Below are 21791 nucleotides of genomic sequence, written 5' to 3' on the forward strand. Positions count from 1 at the left end.
GCCATCTGAACACATACTCTGACAGCCCGATGCAGTAGGAGCCCTTGGGGTGACGCCATCATGCTTAGACCTGGGCGGTGAACTCTGCACCATTCGCGGAGTGTGCAAAGTTTTTTGTACTCTGCAGAATTTTTTCCTTGTTTGTACTCGCTAACGGTTAGTTGGCAAGTGCGAGCGAGGAAAATCCAACACTAGTCCATTTCTCAATGCAGGCGGTTGCTGATGGTCGCTACAGCTCACGTTGAGAAACCTTAAGTTTGCGTTGAGGAAGCTGCCACTTGAGTAAAACTTCTACTTGAGCAGCAGAAAGAAGCAGCACCCTCTTGTGCTGTGTGGGATGCTGTTCGTGCTGATTTTACAGCGCTGGACAAACACCCAGCTCTAGAAATCTGTGCGAATGGCGCGAGGTAAACCCACTTGGCCACTCACGAAACTCTATGTAGATTGGCAGAGTTTTTTTGTCATTTCGCAGAGTTCTGCTCTGTGGAACTCTGTCCAGGCCTAATCATAATACCCACCCTATTTAGGTCTGACAATGTGATGGCTTTTTTTCTGTCTGTCACTGCCAGGAAAAGCTTGTGGTCATGACAGGGAATGCAAATATTGACCCCCTAGAGCCAGGGACAACATATGCATGAGAAGTTGTGTGAATTGGTGACTGGATGAATGAAAGAATGAGAAATTGCTGGACAGGTGAGTAAACAAGTGAGTAGATCGATGAATAAATGGGTGAGTACATGGCTCAATTAATGAGTTAGATGAATATATAAATTTGAGTATCAGTGCATGAATGAATCGACAAATGAAACTTGTTACAAATATTGACATAATCTAGGGTCATGGTTCGATAACACATCAATAAAATACAAGAGGCCTCTGTTTCTCAACTCATTAACGATAGTTGCATACCACCATCTACAACTTTACTTACATCTAACAGATGATGTGCCCATAATATGCAAGTATTTGCCATCATGATTCAAGGGCCAACAGTATGTCACGAGCAGGACCATCAATCCTTAAGTCAGTGGCGGACAGCATCACTCTAAAGATTGTCACAGTAAATCAGAAATTACCACTATTATACCTAGGCCAGCATCAGCGAGAAGTGGGTACCATCATCATGCTATGGATGCCCACATGATGCCAATGATTAGCTCATAAAACCAGGTCCAGCATTATGCTTGAAATCATCACTACATAGGTGTTCACAGTATTGAAAAAATTGCCACCAATATTGTGAGTTCCAAAATTAGAGCAGAGACAAGTAATATGATGCCAAGGACACCCAAATTATAGCAAAACCTTTTACCATCCTCCCAGGAATATCCAGTCATCAAATTTTCGGTATCATCACACCGATGCGTACCATCATATCATGGCTGCTTATAGTATGCAAAAAGGTAATTAGAATAAATTCATTACAATTAGAATATGCTACGAACAGAGCCATTGCACTACAAAGACCAACGTTATTCTAGCGATTATCCTCTTTTTGCCACTTTTCTTCAACGGTATGCTGGAGGAGATACCATCACTTCATAGATGATTTTTTTCAACTTCACTTTTATTTGCAGGGAATTGTAGAACTTAATGTTAGCTAAGGAGAATTTTGACTGAAAAGTGGCAAAATTTAGAGGTTCTGAGCCATGGTAGAGATCTTTATTGAGTGATATACCATTGTTGCCCAGATGGGGGGTACCTGTGAAAGAGTTAGTTGTCTGCGTTAGATTCTTGTTCCATAATAACAAGAACGTAGATTTATTGATGAGTGGAGACGTGATTGTCTACTTATTTTAAGACTTTAGCAGTGGCTAGAAGTGTTTGTTTTGAGTGGGGAAACTTGCGCTGTGACATTGTTAAGAGTGATACTGTAGGACAGGGAGAGCAGAGATATCACTGGATAACTAGGCTCGGAGGATAAGGTGAAGGCTTATCAATTAGCCATTGAGCACCCTGAGTACCAAGGTATGTTGTCTAGTAATTTAACCAGTTTGGTAGATTGCAACCAACTTCAACATATTTGAGTTTTTTTATGTGATTCTGGATTTTTTGTTTTTTAATGGGAAGTATGCAGTAATGGCAGAGAAAAAAGAGTTGGAGAGGTATATTGACAACATACTAGATAAAAAGTTTATTAACTGAGTGATTATCATATTTAACGTTTCTATTCGACCACACCTCTAAATGTGTTTAGGGGCTTAAGAGGAAATAGGATCTCTGATTGTCTGAATATTTTTTTGTTCGTTTAATTTTACGTCTTCTGTCAGTTCCTGCTGAACCAGATACCTAAGTTTTTAATATATTTTGGTTGCCAATGTAGTCCCATTGCCAGATTAAACCTTGTGGAGGCCCCTAGGCAGTAGACAGTTTGAGGCACCCTTCGCAAATTATCTCCTGATACCCAAGGCACTGGATACTATTACAAACTGAATTCTGCTACAAGATTAAGCATGGGCGAATTTTGCGGATCTCGCGTTCGCGAATTTTGCGGATTTGCGGATTCGCAATCCGCAAAATCCGCGAATTCCCGCGAATTTGCGGATTTTGTTTTTTTTGTGTTCGCCCGTGTTTCTGCCAGTTCGCGAGGGTTTTTACAATTTCGCAATTTGCGAACTTACCTGTCGGGTCGCAAGTTTTGCGAACTTGTTGTTTCTACGTGTCCAGCCTGTTTGGGACACTCTTCTTCATCACTGCCACTCTCTGTCACCACTGCCACTCTCTGACTACTCATGCCACCCTCTGGCCCACCCATGCCACCCTCTGTTTCATCACCACACCCTCTGGTTGTCCAGTGTACATTATTTTCGGCAAAGCAAAGCACACCTTCCCTGCCTCAAGTGACCTGAATTAATTTGGGGCTGATTAATGTGTCACAGAATATTTTTTTAGCTGGCACCTGCTTCCTTAGTGCGCCCTGATTAGTGATCTTTTGCACTTGCTAAGTGCTTTCATTGTTGCAAAATTAGTTACAACACCTGCCCTGCCCCAACTGACAATAATGAATTAGGGGCTGATTAATGGATTTTAACTTCCAGCCTGGCTCCTGCTTGTCTCCCTTAGCTGTAATTCAGGACCTTTGTGGCATATATGTAACTATTCTGAGGTTCAGAGCAGGGTCACATAATAGTTTCAACTGGCAACTGAACTCTGGAGGGGCCCCTCAGGAAGCACTACAGGAAATGGCTACTAATGATGAGCCTGAACTTTTGAACCTGGTAAGTAGTTACTTTCAGTTTTGCTAAGAGCGTATTTCTGCAATTTTGCACTTATTCGCGGGGCGCGAACTCACGCGAACAGTGCGAGCAGTGCGAGCAAAATCCGCTGCTCGCGGATTTGCGGATTTTGCGGGAGATTCGCGAATCTCGCGGATTGCGAATTTCCCGAAAATCCGCAAAATCCGCTAGCGGAACGGATTTTCCGCCCATGCTTATACAAGATGTGCTTTTAAGACACAAACTGTTACGTGAATCTGATGTCTCTGGTTTAAACACCATTACTACAGTATTTTCTCTAGATAGTCTTTAATGTAAAGTTTTCGTTTCCTTGAGTTGATTCATTTTTTTTGTCTCTTAGCAACAATAGTCAAGAAAGATTCATTGCAATTTCCTTTTAAGATCAAATCAATATTATTTTGATCCGTTGTGGCGGGGTCTCTAAAAGGAGTGGGGCCCATAGGCCAGTGCCTACTTTGCCTATTTGGTAATCGGCCACTGCTTAGTACAGTGCTACTAATGCAGATGGTGACACAAAGGGGGTTGAGAGGTAGAAGCTCAGTCTTATCTATATTTAAGGAGTATCCTGAACATTTAGAAAAGTCTTGAATGTATTGTTTATTGCTTATTATGAAAACTCAATAAACTGTTTTGAACACAAGAAAAGTCTTGAATGATGTTCAGAATGGCTGGGATAACAGAGTCAGCTTCTTCAGTGAAAATCAACAAGTCGTCAGCATAAACTGCAGTTTTACAGCATGAATTGCTAAAGCTAAAACCTATACTATGAGAAAATGTGTTTAAGGATAGAAGGAGAGGGTCTATTGGCAGCAGATATAAAATAGGAGACAGCGGGCAGCCTTTAATAGTGCCTTGATGGAGGGTAAACCATTCTGGGTTTGAAACATTAATCTGGATTCTGGCTGAAGGGTGTGCAGCACTGCTAGGTGACTTGTAGCGCTGTGTGATATTTTGGTAATTATGCCCCTTAGTCCTTGAGAAACTATTGTTGGTGACAATGCGTCCTGTAGGTTTATGCAGAAGCCAAACATCCATTAATGTAAGGGAAGAGCAGATATTATGCAGGTTTTTCTGAGCCTTTGGGAGGTCTGTATTTATAAGGGGATTATTTATTATTTATTATTTATTGTCAGTTGCTGAATTCCCCATCTACAATAATATGGGAAGCAGCTGGGAGTAGAACACGTTTAGAGTTTAACGCAGTCCAGGATTAAGGATCATCTATGTTGGAGACATAAACACCTAGAGCATATACCTAAATCAAGTCTCATGATTAGCCATCTTCCTTCGTTATCCTGTTCTGAGGCACTTATGGATAGTCCCGAACTTTTCAAGATGAGAGTACGGACACCATTTTTCTTGCAATCACTGCAGAACACGTCAAGTCATGGACCTAGCCCCAGCAAAACATCCTATTTTGGTTTCTTGAAACAAATCTATGTCGCCTATTGCAGTAGTCAGATAATTCCTTTAGTTTCACTGAATGGTAAAGGCCTTTGGCATTAATCTAGATTTCTTTCATGGTGACCACAGTTGAATATCTATGAATCATATAATTAGATCTGGTTATGATTATTGGAGAGGAAACTGAAGGAGCTGAAAAGTGTGGGTGAAGTAGGCAGTGAGCCACTTGGTTCGAGGGTTACATAAGCGGATAGAAGGATAACACGAAAGGATTTTAAAGACTAATAGGAAATAAATCAAGATAGAACATATGTAGAAGGAGATCAGTAAACAAGAGTGAAAAACATAATAGGAAAAATGGAAATAGAACAAAAAACAAATCCTAAAAACAAAACACCAACCGATAACACAGAGTGGGGGAGTCCCAGAGAGACAGGTCTATCAAATGAGACAGTGGAGAAACCCATCCAAGGGGACTGGCTTGTGTTTCATGAAAGCAGTAAACCAGCAAGAATATAAACAAGCATTGCCATAGCCAATAGGTCTCACCTTTGGAACCTTACACGTATTTAGCCATGCAGCACATTATTATGTGTGCAGTGCCACCAGGAATTGAAGAGGTATACAATGACTACATACTGGGTAATGCAGTCTAATTTAGGAATACTTACTTGCCTCAGGAAACATTTATTGACACATTCCAAGGCTTTTTAACACACAGTAAGAAAGAGAAGTGCCTCAATGCAGGTCAGCAGCACTATACCATTCTGTGTGCAGCCATGTTGAAGCTGTTTCCTTGATAAATGTTACAAAAGACGGAGCATCTACTAATATCAGATGTAGCACTACCCAGTATCAATGAGCTACGTCCCCAAGCATGGTTCACCTACAAAAGGAAAACACTATAAATATTCTCTTGTTTCTCTATTTTTAGTAACAGTCTTGTGTGCGACTCCTCCCACAGAGATGAGACGGTCCCCATTTAGAGAAGATCCACATGGAAAGAGGATGGAGAAAACAAAAGCTAATAAGGCAAATAGGGTCAAAGAATACCGCAACCACTTCGTATTTTGGGGACAAGCTGCAAATAATGAATTGGGTTGCAGGAACAAAAATATTAATCCACAGCCAAGATAACAATTTAAATGTGGTGGAAAAAAATATCACAACTGCTTTAGCAATAGATATGGGCCACAACTGTGACGATTCATGATTGAATTCCCGCGGCCCAGATAAACAGCTTTGCATGCTGGAGAAGTCACTAAACTATTTTTATTTTTATAAATAAGCATGGTGAATGTTAAAAAAAGAGGTTATAAGGTTGTCAAACAATCTTTAATACTTACCATGTGGCAACAGAAAGCCAGCAAGGGACTCACCTCAATGAGCCCAGCAGCCACAGTGCTTACTGCAGGTTTTGTTCCATTTGTTTATTCTTTATATTGCTGAATCTTGTGTGGTGACTTTCTGAGGAGGCAATCAAAAGGAACTGGCAGTATTGTGGGCCATTTCCCTCTCTATTGCAGGGTTAATAGGAGGAGCTTGTAGGAAAGGAGGCGAGTGATTTATGCTGATTGGCTTTAGCTGATTCACGTGGTATCTTCAAGGGAGGTGGGATACCCCTATATAGAAAGTAGTGGTATGTTGAATGAGTTGAGGAAGTACTGGTTCAATTCCTTTATTTTTGTAATAATTTTGTCTGAATAAATGTTCAAAAGATGTCAACAGGCACTCACCCAATGATGTCTACTTACAGGAAATCTCCCCTTTTCAGTTGTTTATTCCCATACTATATAAAAATATTCACTCCTTGTAAAGGTCCATAGTTCACAATACTGAGGCTACTATTCAATCTTTTGAAAGCAAGCCTGGCAAAGCCTATGTGCTATATCAGTTGGTAAGACGTTTGGTTTCAGCTGCAGCCACTGGTATGAAATGTGGAACAAACCTATATGATGTACTATATTGAAAAATGTCAGGATGGAGGGTTTTGATGTTGTGTACTCCTTGTATATTGCTCAAATATGATTCTATGTATTTGATAGCGAAAGTCCACGAGGAAATTGACAACATCGTTGGCCAACACCGACATCCATCCTATGAGGACCGAACCAATATGCCTTATACAAATGCTGTGATGCATGAGATCCAACGATTCTGTGACCTTCTACCAATGGGGGTTCCTCATGCAGTGACTCGGGATATGGAGTTCCGGGGGTACATCATTCCTAAGGTACTTTCTTTTATCTTCATTTTCAAACCTTACTTGTCTTTTAGTTGGTTAACAGTGAAAATAGAATTACATTACTTTGATGTCTAAGTAGTTTATCTATGATCAGGGTAAGCTAGTGAATGATTCAGACAGTCTGTAATCTACCATGATGGAGTTTGTGACTAAGTCAAATAGTTGGATTTGGAGTTATGCAGCATGCAAGGGTATAGAAATGTCTCCTCTGTATGCAGTTCTGCACCTCACAAACATGAGAAGCAAAATTAATGAGGAAAGGTGAAACAGCAGGTTGCTCAGTTGCAAATATGGCAGTATATCAGTATTTAGGCAGCTACTGTACAATCATTGTCTTTGTAGGGGATTAACGTGAACATTTCATTAAAAGTCCTACTGTTGAGTAACTTGAACATTTGATTAAAAGTCCTACTGGTGATGTTTTGGACTTCAAGGACCTTATTGTGAGATGAGCAGATTTGTGATGTGGCTATGGTCAAAGTGTGAGATTGTTGATTTTATTTTTGAGTAAAGGGTGGTTCAAGGCAGTGCAGCCTTATACAAGGAATATTCCATTCTTTTGTTATGTCTAGCCACCTTTTGACTTTCCAATACTGGATGGCTTATTTCCTGAAAGTGAATTGTTAGTGTTCAAGAATGTATTTGAACAGCCTGTAATTTAAGTCTATATGCATGCACCTGTGGCATTTGTGTAACACAAATCTATCTGAAAGGCAGAAGAGTGTTCTTTCAATGTACAGCTGAGTATGAAAGGTGAAGAAATTAAGGGGGAATGAATGTTCTGGTTTAGGTTAAGTAAAAAAAGTGAAAAAGAGAAATGGGAAATGGTAGCCCTCTGTGACACCAAGTGTAAGGGCTTTTGGAAACAAGTCATTGGCCAAATATTTTGAGGGAGTGTACTGGCGTTGTGGCCTCTAAGTGGAGTTTTTGTGAAAACACGAAGGTAGAAAGTGTTTTAAGATGCAGAAACGTTATCAATTGTTTTAAGGACATCATACCAAGCTATAAGGAGGGTGGGCCTTTCACTGAATTTGATAGGAACCTCAGTAGTTTAGTCAAGCAAACATTTATTATCAATCATCATGTCTCTAACGGAACTGTAATAAATTCCTTACGAACTTTGACAATGAGAGCGAGAAAGCAAATGGGCTTGCTGAACGTAATAGCTTTCCTCAAAATACTGAGAAATATTGTACATTTTCGACTTAAGGGGGGATTTTTCGCATTCAGTTGGTGAAGTCTTAAATGACATGAGACATGTTTAAATGAACAAGTCGAAATGGAGCTGACTTATTAAGGTTAAAGTTGGGGCTACAATAAAAGCTGTTTCTGCTGGTCGAGAGTGTGGTAAAAGTGAGGTGAAGTTCCAACAAATCCACTCATCACTCCTCAAATTCGATAGTACTGCCCGCACAGTTCAGATATATAATGTAGAAGAAGACACTGTCCATCCACCAATCAACATGTACAAAATACACATTACAATTGCAGAAGGAATCAAACTGATCTACACCGTAGATATTTGACCTCATTATGTTGTAGAGATTTAAAGAAACACTGACATTTTCTGAGAAACCTGAGGAGTACATTTAAGACCTTACTGTCCGACTACACGTCTGGTGGTGTTGCAGTGGTGCGGCGCCCTTTTCCAAGATAGCCATTCGGGCCATCCACCGCTGTGATTGCTATGCCAGGGAACCGCCAATTCATGGTTATGGCACAGTGGACAGGGTATCCAATATGCAAGGCGGGACCGCCAAGGTCTATCAAGCATATTTCAAGTCTCCCCACTGCTAGATTTTTCATGGTGGTTAGCCTGCCATGAAAAGGCTGGTGGTGGGGAAACAAAGGGGGCCCTACAGGGCCCTCATACCCCCACCAACATGGGGCTGCATCTGTGTGCATGCACCCTATGTTCCAGCATAGCACAGACTTCACAGTCCATGCCATTCTGGAACTACTCTTGCATTTTCATTGCGGTACCTGTTTTCAGGGCACTGCCATGGGAACGGCAAAAGAAAATCCTGCCAGACATGAGTTATACTTGCAATATGGTGGGCAGACCATGCACTGCTTTGGCTGTGCTGTGCTGGCGCGGCACCGCCAAAATCGTGATCAGGCCCTTAGTCTTTTTGAATGCATTTTTCATGTATCATAAAAACTTATCTAATGTCCTGTAGCCGCAACTCTTGAAGATTCCAATCCAGCAATGTATCTCAAATTGTAATCAGATTTCCAAGCTAAAATGTCCATTCTGGTTTAAAATGTAAAATTATGATATGAAAAAAACAGATGGTATTATATAATAAAGTAGAGGTAGGCAACAGCATGTTATGATCATGCTGCTCAACAGCTGTTTTCACCCTTGGCACGAAAGCATGTGTATATAACGTCCATTGGTCTCCCTGGCTAGTGGTTCAGATGAAGGGCTATAAATGTGAGCAATTTATGACATCTATTCATTGACTTTGGTCAATATTCTGCTATATCCTGCTACTAACACTGACAACTGTTTAAAATGGTTTAGAACTGTATTAGATGACACCAAAAGTGGATCGAATCATCTGAAACACTGGACAGGAAAAATCAGCGAGTCGGACGCAGTCAAGTGTGGAGTGTTTCCGGAAGCTACAAGCAGGTAGCGAGACTGCAAGGAAGCGAGGTGACTGCCATGGCAGGACTGAGCCCACCAAGCTCATGAACCCCGTGCCCTCCAAGAGCCGGCTGAGACTGACATTGAGCCAGACTTGTATTCGGGACAGGAAGGCGGCGTGGTGCAGGGCGGTTAGCAATGGGACAAAAAATTGAGGTGAGGAGGGGAGATCCAAAGCGGAGTCGAGCACGAGGCTCTGAGCAGGTCTCACTGAGAGAGAGTCTGGCCCCTCCTGCAGGACGGCCAGCTCCCACAAGGCTCCTGATCCTGACCCCCTGCTACTGCTGTTATTTGGCTGCCGCATTTACCATTTACCATTTCTTCTACCCTGACCTGACGACTGGATAGCTGATAGCAAGACAGCCCAGGTGGGAGGTAGTACCAGCAAGTGGCAATTACAGTGGGGCCGCAGTTTAAGGCCATATATTGTTGTGCCCCAACCGCTCTCCTGCCACCGTCAACCACCTGCCTCGCACTGTGGTGCTTCACCCTGATAGGGGGCGTGCAGGGGGTATTGTAGGGGTATTGTGACTCTGGAGCAGTGGAGAGTGTAGTTGCCACAACCAGGTGGCAGCCTCAACTGTGCCATCTTAGTTCTATCCTATCTTAACACCAGTAAAGGGGATCCCTCTCTGCTCATTTGGTTGAAAGTTTGTTTCTAACTAAAACGGAGCACCTCCAACTACAGGTAGCAACTAAGGTCAAGCTATCCTTCCACTACCAGCTACAAGTTTGATTATAATTACCTTCAAGAAAAGTAGAGCAGCCAAGACTGAAGGTTGACCTATAAAGAAATATAACTCAATGTGCACCACAAATTGAATGAATGCAATAAAGAAATATGGAATATAAACCAAATATAATCCCAAATGAAAAAGGCCTCAGACAATTATTCATATAGATCCATAGCCACAGGACTGATAGGATAGACAGGGCCTGGAGGAAAGCATCAGATTATTTTACAGAAACTTAAAAGAAAAGATGAGATCTGGTAGGGTCAGGAGGTTGCTGCGTCAGAAGAATGTAGGAGAGTAGGGTCTGCTTTCTATGGTCACCCCCACTTTTTGCTGTGATTCTCTGGTTTTTCGACTTTAGTGTGACTGTGGGCCTACTAATCAGACCCACAGCCCAGCTGTTCTCTCTCTACATTGATACCATGTTCCTTAGGTACAGACCTGATTGGGAATTAAGTCACCTTTGTGAGCCCCTGTATAGTGTAGCATAGATACCCAGGGCATAGGTGCATCCAAGGCCTACCAGGGGCTGCAGCATGTATTATGCCACCTCTGGCTGGCCATCGAAACTGACACCACAGGCTGATCACTCAGCTTGGGTAAGGTGTGTAATCACCCCTTACTTAGATACAGTATACTTATATCTACCCTTATATATAGACACATACATACCTATAAGTCACTCCTATGGCAGGCCTTGATAATCCTGCAGGCATAGTGCTTGGTTTTAAGTTAGAGGGTGTTCTAGCATGAGCTGAGCCCTTCTACAGCTTTCGGAACCATCTCCTTATAGCTGTTCTATGATATAGCCATACCATATACTCTTAAGTGCATTATAATCCTCGCGGTTAATGCTAACTTTGGTTTGGCTTTATCAAAACATGTTGCGTAAGGTGTCAAACACTTTGGAATACTACCCCCGCGCCCCCCACCCCCGCCAGTCCTGGCGGCGGGGGTAGCATTCCACCCTTCTAAAGTGAGAAGACATGTAGTTACTGCTTTACCCGGTTAAAGTTAAACAGAGCCTCAGCATCACAAAATGGATGCTGCTGCCATAGACACAAGTCTGACCTCCTGCAACTGGGGGAAACTCCAACAAGGGAGGCTTGGACAATAGGTTTCCTGTTGAGGGAGGTGCTAGCATCTCCCCAGACAGCCTGTAGTGTATTGGGGCAGGGTGGGTTGAATGGAAAGATGCTTTTCCAGACACTGCCTGGGGCACAAAAGGTGCTGCATGCATAGCCCGGTTCAAACCAGTTGCTGGGGCACTCCAGCCCTGCTCTGGTGCAAAACTGGACAAAGGGAAAGGGGTGTAACCACCCCCTTCTAAGGTCCACCCATAGGAGGGACCTAGCAGGTAATCCAGCCCCTAAAATCAGTAAAAAGATAGGAGCTGTGTCTAGAGACTTTAGATTAATCCTGGAAGAAACTTTGATACGAACTCTTGGACCTTCGACATTCTATCTCAACTAGAAGACTGAAGACAACTCCCTTGTGGTCAAGGAGTGACCACCCTGTGCAAACAGGCACCACCAGTAACTTGCCGGTCTGCTTTGTCGATGCTCCCGCCAGATCCCGAAGACTCAGCGACACAGGAACTAGACTCTCAAACTTCTCTGACTCCGTCCCACATCCACAGCAAATCTGAGACCCGTGGCAAACACGAGAGACGTGGGACTGGACACCCTGGACATCCTGCATTTTGATAACAGTGCAACTACCAAGGCAACCTCGCAGTTGTGCATTTGGGTTTGAAAAGCCTCAGACCCGAGTGCCATTTGCACCAAAGCTCAACCCTCCACACTCCACGAGTGCCGCGTGGGGCCTGCTCCTGCATTTCAGGTCAACGCGTCTTCCTGGTTGTTATCCCGCTGGCTAGTTAGCCCCCTGAAGACTTTTGTTTAAATTTACACTGCTAGCCTGGTTGCTCCAGGCTTGCTCCAGCTTCCGCTGGTCTGACTCAAAGCCAATCTTCCCTTCCTGCGTGGATTGCGGTTACCAAGGCTTGTTGGGTCCAGTCCGGATACTGATACCGCAGTAACTAGATCCTTTGTGAGACAGCTCGAATCCAGCTCCTAGTTGCCGTTGACACCTCCTGGTCCTCGTGGCTGCAGAGATAAGCTTCACCTCTTCACTTGAATCAACTCGACATCGCCTGGTTCCTTCCTGGTTCCTTCCTGGTCACTGGCTAGTGACCCAGACTCTGTCCCCTCTGCTTTCAGGTTCTTCTCATCTCCGATCCACCCTTGGATCCACCCGGACACTTTTCCTCTGGTCGCCTGCAGCACTTCTTTGCAGATCTCCATAGAAAACATCGACTAGTTTAAAGGGGTTTTACCATAGTCCATCCGGAAGTGTCCTTAATCTGTAACTTTGTAATTTCTACGTTCTCCATTATAAGTAAATGGTAACTCGCAACTGTGTTTAGACACTGCACGCATCTCAACTTTCTCACAGACGCATCCGTTGCATCTCCCTCGACCCCAGTTTCATCTCCTACAGCCCCCCTCCCCTCCTATTCTCTTTTCCACCCTTCCTTCCGAGCTGTGATGGAAATGCAAGCCGACCTTCAAAACGAGAGACATCTGCACAGAGCACAATCGCTTGTGGAAAGTCACTGGAGGCTGCGGACAAAGCCTCATTAACAAGTCAATGGTCTTAAAGACCTGTGAAGTACTCGGGTGCGGCTGGCAGATCAAGAACGTGTCCGCCCTGGAGGCTGCTCAGCCCGGGCTGACACACCAGGGGGGGGAGGTGGGAGGGGGGGACTGAATCCCGTTTGAGCCCAATAGATGTCTGTCTGCTTCCAAGCTCCCTGGTGCAGCTGCTAAAGTAACTCCGGGGTCGGGCGGGGGGGGGGGGGATTGTTGAAGGAAAAAGGAAAAACACTGCATGGTTTTTATTAATGGAAGAGAATATGGGGCAGCGAAGGGAGGGGTGCCCGACCGCGTTCTCTCTGTGGAGGCGGCTGTTCCTCTCGCCTGCACACACTCTGAGGCTCAACAGAGCCCCCAGGGACTCTCAGAAGGGGCAACAGAAGAACAAAGCCTCATTAAGTGAATGGTCTTTTTAAATACTGTGAAGTACTCTGGTGCGGCCGGCCGCAATTAAACAGACGGCAGACCACAACAGCTCCTCTCCCCCCACGTCAGCTATGAAAATCAGGGACACTCGGTTAAACCGGGTCACCTGATTTTCATCCGGAGGTGTACTGTCGTTGAGATCGGTTTTAACCGAATTCCTGACAGCCTAACTATAAACAAATAGATTGTAATAGTCCTGATATCCTGGCTATAAAATTCAAAGACACTAATAACAAAGAAGTTTGTATCATTAATATCTATACCAGGCCTATGTCATAAGGAATCAGAGACTATAGCTCAATGGGATGCCATTATTTTCAGATTTGATCATAAGATCATGATGATCATAGGGGGTGATTTTAACCGGAAATTTGAACCTCTATTGGGCTTAGAAAATATCACAGAGCTGGAAGATAACGCTAATAGCATTCCTGGTGCTGAGTCCAACTCACCAGTACCGTGTTCAAAAGCCGCACTCCAATTATTACGTCTGACAGTGGGACATGGCTTGCGTTCTTGTAATGGCCGCTTGCCGTCAGACTCCCCGAGAAAACCTACTTTTAGACGTGGCAGTTGTACCAGTTATTTGGACTATATAATGGTTTCAATAACTTTGTGGCCAATGACGATAGATTTGGGGGTAGATGTCCGTACAGAGAGTGACCACTATCCTCTTAACTTGACTCTTTCAAAGCCATTATTTATGTTGCCTGCAGAGGGGTTACCCTACTCCAAAAGTATGAGTACTGATCCCCTTATGTCCAACAACCGCAGAGCATTGAAGTGGCCTGCGGTTCTGGGAAATGATTCCACTATTAAGAAAATGTATGAGCTTCATGTGAAGTTAATGTCCCCATTAGATCTCAACCCATCTGAGAAACTACTAATAGTAGATGTCCATGGAAGAATGACACTGGGGCTTAGCGAGATACTCACCAAAGTAGCTAAAAGGGCAAATACTGGACAAAGCAAGATACTGAAAAACGGGACATGGTATAACAAAACATGCCGCCATGCCAAATCAGAATTGATAGAAGCTGTAAAAGGGAAAGATATAGTAGGCGTAAAAGAAAAAAGAAGGGAATACAAAAAAGTGTTAGTTACGGCTAGAAAGGGCTGGAATGAAAAAGTATGGTCAGAACTGTTGGAATCATGTAAATTAAAAGATCAATCCACATTTTGGGGTCTTATAGCCAGGGGAAAGACAGAGGGTACACCATCCAGGGACCTGTTTTTAGAAGCAAACGTCTGGGTCACACACTTCTCTACATTATACTCTTACGATGAAAATGACCAAACGGGCAATGAAGAAGATGCAGGAGCAAACGTAAGAGGGACACCCCTATCGTTTACTATGGCAGATACTATATCAGCCATCAATGCTATCAAATCAGGGAAAGCACCAAGTCAGGACAAGAATCCGGGGGATCTCTGGAAACATGAGAATATGTTGTGGGCCCTGTATATTAATCTACTTAGCAATGAAATTGCAAGAGGAGCGCCAATCCCTGAGACATGGAGGGGTGCTGAAATTGTGACAATTTTTAAAAAGGGGGACAGACTGAACCCAGAACACTATAGACCGATCAGTCTGATTGACGTTCTGCAAAAAGTATATGCTTGTCAAGTTTTAAGTAAGCTAAATGACTGGATTCAAGAGAACTCTATTTTAAGTAAGTACCAGGCCGGTTTTAGAGAGAAGATTAGCCTTGTCGATCAGGTTTTTAGATTTTTATGTTTAATTTGGAAATATATAAATGTAAGGATTTCTCACCTTTATGTGGCATTTGTTGACCTCAGAGCGGCCTTTGATCTTGTTCCCAGGGATAAGCTGTGGACAAAATTAAAGAATCAGGATGTCCCTACTGAAATAATCAAACAAATTGTTAGGCTCCATGAGGCCAACTATGCTAGGGTTAGGTGGGGTCCTAATGGGGAACTATCAGAGCACATAGACATAAAAAGAGGCGTTAGGCAAGGCTCGGTGCTGGCGCCGACTCTTTTCTCTTTGTATGTTACTGATATACCGACCACCCTCTTGGGCTGCGAGCATGACTCTCCCAAGTTGGGTGGCCAAGCAGTGCCGGCCTTGCTATTTGCTGACAACACTATTCTAATCAACCAGACCCCAAGAGGACTGCAGAATTTGCTCAACAAATTCCAATCCTAGTGTGTGGATAAAAAGTTGGAGATTAATTTGTCTAAAACAACGTTTATGGCAATTAGCCCCCATAAGAGTTTTAATAGATTATATACTGTTAATGGTGAAATGATAGAGCACGTGCAGAGTTTTAATTATCTGGGTATTACTTTGGATGTAAAAATGAATTGGAATCCACAAATTGATAAATCCAAAACAATTTTGATACAAAATTTAGAACCCATAACCAAAAGGCACAAGAATAGTTATTCCAGAGCTGTGTCCCCCGCAATTGAGCTGTTTAAGTATAAGGCTCAATCTGCCACACTTTATGGTGCAGAATTATGGGGCCGTGCTGCAAAAAAAGCCTTTTCAGTGCATGAAAATACTTTCTTTAGGCAATTGCTAGCAGTACCACGCCGCACACCTTTTATCCCATTCTTCCTTGACCTAAATATACATCGTTCTGATGATCATGCCATTTTCACCCATTATTATACTGGATCTGTCTGTGGGCAACGGACGAACTAATTGATTATAGAGAAGCCTTAAAAGAAATTATGACAATAAGGAACACAACCTGGTTGCTGTGGTTGGCCCATATTGAGAATTGGTTCTTCAAACTGGGGTTATACCATTTTTGGACAGACCCAGGATCTCTGACCCAGACTTGCAAAAAGTTACTGCGAGAAAGGTTCTGGGATTCTGTCCTAAACTCCACAACACACAATTCGAAAACTGGAGTTCTGACACTCAAATTTCTTGAAGTTAAAAGTGAAAGTAGTTTTGAATGTCTTATGGACGAAATACTGCCAGTTATGGCAGAAACCCTGTATTTAAAGTTTTGTTATGGCATTCTCCATATTAAAGCTAATACAGCGAAATGGGCATGTAACAAGGGTCGCACAGGAGATGTTTCACTTGAAAATTGCGAGTTATGCCACATGGGCACAAGGGAGGATGAGGCCCATGTGATATTTCTTTGCCCAGCATACCAACATAGCAGGAAGAAGTGGCTAAAACTTATTTGTTGTCTCCTAGGATTCAGACATATCAAGGAGGCAGAAAGAGTGTTTAAATCTGATACCACACAGACCATTGTATTTAGTTTAAGCCGATACCTTTTTGCTGTAGCAATAGTACGAAGAAAACAAGGTCTGAAATTGTAATTGTAATAGTGTAGAGGACAGGGTAAGGCATCAGACAAAAAAAGATTAGTGATGCTGATACGGTTTTGGCTTAGTGGTGGATATGTCACTGAATCATTTCTACATCTAAATCTTGTCATATGGAATGGATGAAATACCTTCTAAAAAAAAAGTTTTATCTCTTTTTAACATGTTTTTATTATTGTAAATACTATTAACCAATATAAATACCTGGTTTTTATTAATATTTATGTATATTTATACTTGTCATAAAATTTCAAACAGTGTATTTCTCATGTATTTAGCAAACTAGGGACCGACTGATTGTAATTGTGGACTAAGAATTTTAAAATTGTCTGGTCTGGTTAGTTCCCCCTAGAAAAATGTCACACTTCTCATTATGACCCCTCTTTTTTTTCTATGGCCTGCTATTAATTTGAAACTGAAATTGATACTATTGGTACCACTTGTTTTTAGAGATTGTATTGTTTTATATGTCAATGGCTCTTTTATGGTTTTTTTAACCGAAATAAAGATTTGAATGCATGGGGTATAAAACTATCTAAAATCATTATACCATGCTACCCCAAACCCCTTACTGAAAACCCCTCTTACAAAGTAAAATATGGATCAGGACAAATACAAGAGAAATTTCAGGTATACCAGGTGTTGCAGAATGCAAGAGGAAGTAGTACAACTACTTCACAGAGGTGTAGCACACATAAAGTTCAGAAGGAGAAAATAGGATTAGATCAAAATCAATGACGCTGGCTTCCAGGCACCCTTATTGATGTTAAGGGTAACTGACCCATGGAAAGACACCCATTCAAACTCAACAATGGAAACATTCATCTTCTCTCATTGAACATAGCGGGAGCACAAAAACGGCTGGAAGATGCCAGGCCTCCACAAGGTTGAAAAACAAGTGACAATATAGCCCTCCAAGAGACATGGGCATTGGAAGACGTACCCCATGCAGGTTTTACACATTACACTGAAGACACCGACAAATATGGTCAGCCGAAAGGGAGCCTGGCAGTTTATGTATCCGCAGCACTAAGCATCAGATTGGAGCAGATAGACTCTCCTGGCCCCAATGTGCAATTAATTAAATTCACTCCACACATCTCTGATAAATCGAGACGAGTACTGCTGATTAATACAGATGCGCATTCAAAGGCAAGAAAGAAAAAAGCTCATAACGCCCTATTAATCGCCACAATCTCGGATATAAGCTGCACTTACCCCTCTTGGGATATAGTGCTGACAGGCGATTTTAATTCTAATTTATTCGACTCCCCGGATGAAGACGAGAAATTATCTGCTGACAACATATTCTGGAATGTTCATTCTCAATACCAATTAAGACAACCCATTCTGACCACACAGGTCAACATCTGGGTATTTAGGAATGAGAATCATAAATGGCAGATCCACTGGTGATACCCCCCTAAACATACATATCATGGAGAGAAGATGCGATCCAGATTTGATTATGAGGTAATCTCATTACCACGGATGCCTTTTCTCTCCCAATTCTCTTATCGCATATACCAATAGGAGTGACCACTTTTATCAACATATTCATCTCAACTTAAGTTTTACCAAACTTCAGGTCAATCCAGTTATCAAGGAAAACATCCCTCCCACCCTGATTACTATAAAATGGTACCTCCTCCCCGGAAGCGCAGCGGACGGGCGCAGCGGGCGTGCCGCCAGCGCGCCAAAGGCAAGCCCGTCTGCGCCCGCCCGAGCCTGTCCCGAGCCCAGAGCCACCCACCCTGGATCACAGACATCTCGTCTATCACACATAGGTATCTGTTATGATGCTGACTATTTAAAATGTCTTAACACCAATAACATCCATTACGCTCCAATCAACCTACATACTCAACTATGCTCCGTACTCCTGCCCCCATTGTTCATTCTATATTATGTACCACCCCCACGTATTAGACCCAGTTGCTACATCTTCTAAAAAATCTTCCAAATCCATCAAATTAGCCCTTCAAAATGTGCGATCACTCCCAAAACATAGATATGAGATTGCACACCTTATTGAAAGTTGGAACTTGTACATCCTGCTACTTACCGAAACCTGGGGAGACCAGGCGTCCGACCCTGACTTTACCTCAGCCACTCCGGAGGGTTTCTCTAACATTAGACTTGACAGATCGCTTAAAAGAGGAGGGGGGTAGCAATTATGCATCGCAACGCTTTTTGCTTACACACAGAACCCTTGAGAATTAACACATGCGAGGCTCAGAATTTTACTTTTGTTACTCCTCATTCCACCTCCTTTAGAGGCATTCTGCTTTATCGCCCCCCCAGGCCTTCGCTCCACTTTTCTGCCCTCTTTGTGTCATCTTTTGGATCCAATACCTGGAGAAAACAACTTTACCATCTTGGGTGATTTTAATTTTCACCTAGAGAGGAATGAAGATCCTGACACTCTCTCCCTCCTCACTGAAATGAATGCAGCAGGTCTCATCCAACTTGTTCATTCCTCTACGCACCTAGCTGGACACACCTTAGATGGAATTTTTTCCAATCTTAATTCCTTAACTATAGAGCATATAATACCACTCACATGGACAGATCATTCTGCTGTCTGTTTTAGTATTCTCCCTTCCACCCCAACCCTTACGAAACATTGTAAGCCCAACACTTTTAAATCCTGGAAAAACATTAATGTTCTTGAATTTATTATTAAACTAGGCCCCTTAAAAGATATTGATACCTCTGATCCAGAAGCCGCGGCCATTGATTACACCACATGTATCAAGACTGCAACTGATATCTCCGTCCCCACAAAAATACGCTCTACCAACAGACTTTTCAATTCTGCCCCATTGTTTACTGAAGCCCTTAGGTTAGAAAAACATAGTTGCAGACGACAGGAACGCAAGTGGCGCAGTAACTATGACCCTCATGACAAAAGCTGCTATAAAGAAAAGTTAAAGAATTATAAATCATCAATCATCACTCAGAAAAGCATTTTCTTTAACAATCAAATTGAATCAGCTCAAGATTCAATTAAACAGCTTTTTCAGGTCGTTTCCCACCTTTCTGGACACGACAAATCTCCAACTACAGAAGCCTCTCAATCTATGTGCAATGCACTTTCTACCTACTTCCAAGAAAAGGTCTGTGACATCTACTCCAACTTTAATAAACTTACTAATGATACACATCAGACCCATACTCAGATCATACCTAAATTCACACCCCCCAATTTTCTCAATTTTTCTTTCAATCATATTTCGCCTGAGCTAGTTCACAAACTTATGATGACCACCAACTCTGGCTCACCCAACGATCCCTGTCCACCTTCAGTTTTTAAAATGGTTCCAGAAACGATCTCAACTGTTCTTGCAGATATCTTCAATGCCATGATCACATCAAGCACTTACCCTACCATATGGAAAAAGACAGTAATCAAGCCACTACTTAAAAAACCACATTAGATCCTTCCAAAGTCACTAGTTACAGACCTATATCATGTATACCCTACCCATCTAAGATCATTGAGAAAATCATGAATACTCAATTATCTGAATACATAGATATTAACAACTGCTTAGATGCTTCCCAATTCGGATTCAGGAAGGGACATGGGACGGAAACGGCATTAATAAAAGCTTCAGATGAGATAAGAATGATCCTCGATAAAGGAGGTGCACGGTGCTCATACTACTTGACCTTTCCGCGGCTTTCGACACGGTCGATCATTCTATTCTTATCGACCGTGTCGGAAAAGCTGGAGTCTCATCAAATGCCGTCTCACTCCTTGCTTCCTTTTTGACAGACCAAGAGCAATCGGTTTCCATGGGTGCATTCTCTTCTGACTCCTTCTCACTACCTTGTGGAGTCCCCCAGGGATCTTCGCTGAGTCCCACACTTTTTAACATTTATGTGGTGGACTTAGCGTGGGTCATTAAAGCTCATCGTCTAGCAGTAACATCGTACGCAGACGATACACAGCTTGTCCTGGACATTAACAACAATGGAATGGAAGTTGCTGATAATTTCCAAAAAGGAATGCTTGCCATATGTAATTGGATGAACTCAAACTGTCTGAAACTTAACTCGGATAAAACCAAGGTAATGGTGTTTGGGAAACTCGTTCCTGCATGGTCTCCCACTTGGTGGCCTCAAGACCTTGGCCCCCCACCTAACCCGGTCACCAAGGTTAGACACCTGGGTGTATTCTTTGACAATAGACTTTCATACATTCATCAAGCCAATTCAATAGTTTCTGCCTCCTCTTTTACACTTAAAATGATTAAAAAACTCCAACCTTACCTTCCCCTAAACACCATAAATACCTTGATTTCAACTCTATTAATGTCTCGAGTCGACTACTGCAATGCCCTCATACTTAATGCTCATGAACAAGTAGTCAACAAACTTCAGCTGGTCCAAAACGCGGCCGCAAGACTCGTGACTGGCACACCCAAATTCAAACCCATCTCAAATATCATTCGCAAACTTCATTGGTTACCGATCAGACAGCGAAATAAATTCAAAGCCCTGTGTATCGCTTTTAAAAGCGTTCATGAAAAAGCGCCGTCTTTTCTCAAAGATGCCCTTTGTCCCTATCGACCATCACGCACTCTCAGATCTGCTGATGCTAACCTTCTGAAGGTAAAGGCTACTTGGGGATACAGATCCTTTGCTGTAGCAACGGCTAAACTATGGAACACCATGCCAGGTGATCTTAAGAACATCCCTACTTTAATATCATTTAGAAAGCAGCTGAAGACCTGGTTATTTAATCATTAGATTCCATCACTTCTTGGATATAACCTTCAGTTTTTTTCTGTCAAGCGCCAAGACACCCTTGGGTAATCGTGCGCTCAACAAATTGCATAAATAAATAAATTCAATTGACCTAAAACACATTAAATGGACAAATGAAACTGTAAAGGAGCTCCAAAAAACATATAAAGGACTAATAACAGAGAGCAGGAATGAGGGTCAAAACAAAATACAAGCTTGGGTAAATTTCTCTTCAAAAATTACCTCATTAATTTCAGAAAAACAAAAACAGGTACAAGAAATAAAAACTGTATGGAATTAAAAAGTGAAGTTCAAATCCTGAAACGTGAACTAAAGAAAGCCATCAGGAGACTAAATACAATGGAC

General features: G+C 42.4%; 1 protein-coding gene across 2 annotated transcripts in view; it reads left to right on the forward strand.

Annotated features, from left to right (window-relative positions):
* LOC147692372 (cytochrome P450 2G1-like) overlaps positions 1–21791 on the forward strand; it is a 312091-nt gene that overhangs the window by 280969 nt on the left and 9331 nt on the right. For both annotated transcript variants that reach the window (XM_086938594.1, XM_086938595.1), the window contains one exon: positions 6686–6873. In XM_086938594.1, coding sequence (XP_086794720.1) covers positions 6686–6873 — 188 coding nt within the window. The remainder of the gene's footprint in view (positions 1–6685; positions 6874–21791) is intronic.

Source organism: Lissotriton vulgaris, chromosome 9 (assembly GCF_964263255.1).
Source record: "Lissotriton vulgaris chromosome 9, aLisVul1.2, whole genome shotgun sequence".
NCBI classification, from domain to species: domain Eukaryota; kingdom Metazoa; phylum Chordata; class Amphibia; order Caudata; family Salamandridae; genus Lissotriton; species Lissotriton vulgaris.